This window comes from Galeopterus variegatus, unplaced genomic scaffold (genome assembly GCF_000696425.1).
Source record: "Galeopterus variegatus unplaced genomic scaffold, G_variegatus-3.0.2 Scaffold735, whole genome shotgun sequence".
NCBI lineage: Eukaryota > Metazoa > Chordata > Mammalia > Dermoptera > Cynocephalidae > Galeopterus > Galeopterus variegatus.
Genome location: NW_007726846.1, coordinates 237,682 through 243,755, shown reverse-complemented (window position 1 = coordinate 243,755; position 6,074 = coordinate 237,682). Strand labels below are relative to the sequence as shown.

Below are 6,074 nucleotides of genomic sequence, written 5' to 3'. Positions count from 1 at the left end.
TATAAATACACTCCAATTTACACATTCATTTTTCTGCCAGTCGACATGTGATTGATTGTGACTTGCTGTTACAAGAAACACAGCCATGAATATACACTTCTTTTTACTCGCATTAAGAAGAGTTTCTCTGGAATTATATTCCTATAACTGAAATTATCAGGCTATAAGGTATGTACATATTCAAGTGACAAAATGTTTCACAGAGAGACTGTACCAATTTACCTCTCACCAGCAGCCCAAAATGTCACTTTGTTCTATATACTCTAACAGCTTGATTTATCGATGTTTTAGGAGTTGCCACTATGGTAGATTTTTCATTTTAATTTTATAATATTTCACTTTGTTTTTGATTTGTATTTCCCTGATTGGCAATAATGTTGAATGTATTTTTATAGATTTATAGATTTCTTGATTATTTTTATTTCCTCTCCTGGCAAATACCTATTTATACTTTGTGGCCATTTTATAGGGTAATTCTGAAGATTTTAGTATGTATATAGATTTTTAGCATATGCTTAACACTTATTCCTTGTCAATTATATGTTTTTATATATATATATATATATATATATATATATATATATATATTAGAAAACATGTTAGAGATTAACTGCAAAGAATTGGAACACTCAACCTGATTGTGTAGAGATCTAATTTACGACCCAGGGAGTGGGCTGACTTTAAGGTTTATTGATCAACACCCTTCCTCAACAGAGTACTCTTTGTGTTAAAGATGAATCTATTTCATCCTTCTCTCCTACAAGATTATGAATCTTTTACTAAACTTCCTCAATACATTCTCCTTTACAACCATTCAACTTTTAAGCATCTTTTTAAATGCCCATGAATCAATATCATTGATACCCGTGTTTCCCAAGCCCCTTTAAATGGGACCAAATTATTTCAATGATTTTGCCATTGTGACTGCAAAGTTTAGGAATTCAGCCATCAAATACTGGACACTAAATTGAATGCACTGATCTTGAATCTCTCCATTTGTCATGTGAAAGCTATCATTTTCCACTGTTTGAGGCATCCAAAAAGCATGTCTAGTCATTTGGTGAACAGTTTCTGATTTCGGTCTTCTAAGTTTATGAACACCTTTTAAACAGCATTCAGACAAAACTTGGGAGCTATGACAAAGACCATAACACACATCAAATCAATGTTTAACTTATAAATACAGAGACACAGCAGCAAAATATTCCACCACCTAAGATGCAATTACTTGAGAACCACATAATGAAGAACTGTGGCTTGCTGTTCTATATGCATATTATTCAAATGAAGAAAATGCTTAACTAGTGACTCATTATCAAGAGTGTTTGTTTTATTAATTTCTTTTTGCAACTTCTGTACTGAGTACCACCGTAGAGAAAAATTATGTATATTTAAAATAATATATGGACAATCCAAGCTACAAGTAGCTTCTGTTTTAGCAGTTATAAAAGAGATCGTTTTATAAAAGCTACTCCATAAATAACAACCTCAGAAACCACCTATCTAACACTATCTTAAGAATGCATATAGGCCATGAAATGGAGATCATTATGGGTCTGGGGGAAAGAAGTATGGGGAAAATATTCCCAAACCAGTTTAAATTGTCCAAGCTATCATCACTCTAGCAATTCTGATCAAAGGCCAATGTTCATTTTTGTTAAAAGTCATTGTAATTTATTAAGTTATATAGGCGGCTCTGGGCATACTATTCCTTCTCCATTAAATGTAAATTTACAAGGTACTACAATCTTGAGAAATAAAATGTAGCATATACTACATTTACATACTGTGTCACAGCAGATCAAGACCTGCACGAACAATTCTAAACAGGCAGAAATCACTTCCTATCACAGAAAACTTGGGAGCTGCATTCCAGCTCAAGGTCCCCATCAAGAGAAACAATATTAAAGCCTGCATTTTCATATCTTGACCAATAAAAGACCAGTTTAGGCTTTTCAAATGTGCATATCTTCTCTATCATCCTGGCCTTGGTTGAACAGACATTTATCCCACTTACTGACATTCACATTTAGACATACTATCCCTTCTCCACACTAGCTCCCCATTTTTCTATTCACCTAAATGCATATGCTCAGGCAACTCTTCTTCAACTTACAGAGCTTACTCCTTACCTTACTTCTCACCTTATGTTCACATTTATCTCCTCATGCCTACTAGCTGCCATGCATCACTGGGAGGATGTATTTCTTGATGGACAAGAATGTTCTTTTGATTCAGACAGCTTGCACTGGATTTAAGCTTTGTGGCTTACTAGCTGTGTGACCTTGAAAAGTTGTTTAACCTTTCTGAACCTGTATATTTCCTTCTCTGAAAAACAGAATTAATTATAGTATCTAATTCATAGGACTGTTTTCAAGAAAAAATAAGATAGTTGCCTGTCCACAACCCAGAAGAGGGCCCTCACCAGAATCTAACCCTGTTGGCACCCTGATCTTGGACTTCCAGCTTCCTGAATTGTGAGTAAACAAATGTCTGTTGTTTAAACCAAAAAAGAAAAAGAAAAAAGAAGACAGTACCTGACACACTTAAGTGTTTCTACTGGCTATCATTATTATGTCTACTATCAAGAAATCTATTGTAAAGACCAACACACTTGCTTTCATTTCTAAACTATTGGGGCAGAGTTGAGTACAAGTTTGAAAACTTTTTTTTAATTAAGTTATGAGATACAGAGGGTCTTGGAACATGAACAAAATAAGTTAATATTGTCTTGCCAGTTATCACAGATCCAGATCCTCCTCACCCAATACAACATGTTAATATTGGTTATTTTTGTGACAACCAATGAAAAGAGTCAGAAAACAAATATTACCAATCCCAAACCAGGAAGCTTTTAATTGTTCTTCAGACAACTACACTTAGTCACTTACAGGAGTATATCATTTTGTGCAATTGTTAAGTTCCATCAAAATGTTTGCTCCCAAATTTCTAAATTGTATATTGAAAGCAACATGGCAGGAATTGGTAAAGAGCCACAAAAAATGATTACCTTGTGTAATGCTGAATATACTAGTTATCTTGATTTAAGCATCACATATTGCACACAGGTATTGCTATTCAATTCTGAACTTCGCAGATATACACAATCACTTATGTTTCAATAAAAAAAGGCATTAATCTTAAAGGAAAACTTCAGTACTGCAAACTGAAGAGTCCCTTTCTGAAGTAAATAATCACCACCCCATTTATGTTTTTTATCTACTTTGCTGAAATTCTACTTTTAAATGTGTATATGAATGCCCACTAAAGCCAGCTTTAAAAATGGTCCAGAAACACCAGTAAAAAACTTATTTGAAAGACAACAATACATTACTCCTAGTTGAGAATTTAGTTTATTTCAGTGAATTGCAGTAGCTGAAAGTGTATCTCTCATCTACAGTGCTGAAATTTGAATTAAAATGTATATACTAAAACTCAATGAAACACAGCATTGGGAAAAGGTTCAAAAACATTAGTATAGAACTTATGCATCATTCCTAGTTTATTTTTAAGTTTAATTCACTGAAATTAAGCAGCTGAAAGTGAATCTTTTATCCATCTTGCTGAAATTCTAATTTTAAATGCATATATGTAAACTTGTTGAAATGCAGGAGCTCTTCGTATTGTGCTGTTTTGTATTATTTTTAAATACTGTAAAATTATAATAAAGAAAGGATTTATTTTGGCAATCTGCAATAGAATTTTGATAACACGTTCATATGAACTGCAATTATTACAAAAACAGACAAATCTTGAATCACTCGTGAGAAAAACTTGAAACAAAACACAAATACCATAAACATCTTCCATTTGCATAGTCTTCAACAATGGAGTTCAATAAAGGAAACAATAGAAATATGTCTTAACAAAGAGAAAGAGGTGCAGTTCTCAAATAAAAATTCTAAAAGCAGTTTCTTCTTGAATCTGCTTTTGGGGGAAGGGTAGAAGAGGGAGAAACCAAAGAATAAATAGCAGTATTAAAACTGCATGGTCCCCAAAGCGAAACTAACTGCCTTATCTGTTCAGTTTAATCAGGGGTTTAACTAAAGGCATTAAGCTGGTCTTTGAAGCCCTATAATTTTGTTTGTTTTGGCAGCTGGCCAGTTTCTTATAACACCAAAGTCCGAACCCATGACGTTGGTGTTATAAGAAACCTTACAATTATTGTATTGAATTGAGACTCTGGGCAATTCAAATTTTACTTTGAAATATAAGAATTAATATGTATAGAAAATAATAAGGCAAGAGGCTCACAAAGTGAGGTCCAAAGGAAATAGAAAAAGTTTTCTTTTTTTAACCTAAACTTGCTCAAAAATTGTAAGATTTAAGTTTTCTGATATTTCAAACCTGTCTAAACAAACCTACAGATCGGTCACCAGAGAAGACAAAGTTCAAGGTTCAAGGTTCTTGTGATTGTGATTTCATATAATCTTCAGTTCTATTCCAAATTCTTTAGGGTGTAAATAAGCCAAAAACCAAAAACACACAACCACCACCACCTAGAATAGCTGCTGTTCTAAAGATTAAAAAGAGGAAGGGGACTCCTATATCCTACATCTCCAATACATACATCTGCTCTTTCCACTGCTGGCTTTTCTGTTGAGTTGAGGAAAACAGAGGCACTTTCACTGATCATGAAAATACACTCAGCTTTCACCCCAGTTTATCCTATTCTCTCCACAGCTGCTGAAAAATGTTTAATCCATATTAAGAGCAAGTGAATGGGGGGGGGGATGCCTCCTATCATTTGAACTCAGCCTGCCATTACACAAGAGGCCACTTGTTAGTTCCTTTTCCAGTTCTCAAAATATTTGAAGAACTTAGGAAATGTTAGAAGTAAAATTTTTTGAAAGAAAAGAAAAAGTCAAAAGAAGAGCAATATAAGGGAAATAAACAGGTCCCTTGCCATATTAAGTTTTAAAAGAAAAAAAAAACTTCGTATCATTATTCCTAACTTCCCTTCCCATTTTGTCTAGTTCTAACAGGCCTTTAAGCTTGAAGTTAAACACCCTCTCCTACACAGTTTCAAAATAACTCTATTACAGAGGTCTCACTCTCTCAAAATAATCACAATGGCTGAATAGACTTCCCACTCAATCCTCATCAGTTACAGCATGTGTACCCCCATCCTTCATAGAAGTGCGCTCCTTCCCCTTGCCTCAGTGCTTAGAACGTATTTGTCAAATGTCTCCCTCTTGAAATGCACCAGTTTGTGATTTTACTTTTCTCCACCTAATTCTAAAGACCCTATATCACCATCTCCCATCTACCAAAACTCGGTGGCTTTCTTTTTCCTTCAAAGGAGAAAATATGGCTCCGACGTCATAAGGCAAACACAGCTAACCTCCATGGAAAAATGAAATCGATGTAACAAAGGGAAGAAAGGGAAGAAAGGGGGTGGGGTGAGGGATGCAAGTGTCTTCCAAAGGAGAAGCTGCCGGACGAACTTCAGCAATTTAACCGTTCTAGGGTAGCAGAGAACTGGTGTGTAAGAAAACAACAAAGGTGGGCTCCCCACGCTCCTTACCGCCGTAGAGCCAGAGGAAGATGCAATATATACACGGATCACCATTCTGGGAACAGCGGTTTCGGTTGTTTGGGTCCTGAAAACGGCTGCGGAGCAGCTGCAGGAACGGCTGGAATCAAGCTAGGGGCCGAACAGAGGTTGGAAGAGGAGGGTGGGCGGAGGTGGAAGTGCAACTCGCCAGAGCCCCGCCTCCGCCCTTAGCTGCTTTCACTGGGCTGGGAGCGGGCAGTCCCACAGCCAAACCCCGGAAGGCACAGGCTCCTTTGCATCATTTCTAAATAGTTTAAAAAAAAAAAAAAATAGAGAATCTCGAATAGCACCGCGAGATCTGTTGAAACATTCATTTTTGACTATTCCCTCCCGGAGAAGAGGGGGAAGAGAAGGAAAAAGAAAAAAAGCACTCAATTGAATTAGATTAGAATGAAGAACCTTTTCCCACACAGACTAAAGTCCTGGGCATAACTTCCTGCTGAGAAATGTATGCAAATAAGAAGACAGCTTCCTGAAAGAGCAAGCTCTATGTTCAATCCAGACAGTAGTAAGAAAA

At 35.9% G+C, this 6,074-nt stretch overlaps 1 protein-coding gene across 1 annotated transcript in view; it reads right to left on the bottom strand.

The window, feature by feature from the left end:
- SH3BGRL (SH3 domain binding glutamate-rich protein like) overlaps positions 1-5,703 on the bottom strand; it is an 83,045-nt gene extending 77,342 nt beyond the window's left edge. Inside the window, exon 1 of the mRNA XM_008571929.1 lies at positions 5,528-5,703. Coding sequence (XP_008570151.1) covers positions 5,528-5,572 — 45 coding nt within the window. The 5' untranslated portion in view covers positions 5,573-5,703. The remainder of the gene's footprint in view (positions 1-5,527) is intronic.
- Between the last annotated feature and the right edge of the window lie 371 nt (positions 5,704-6,074).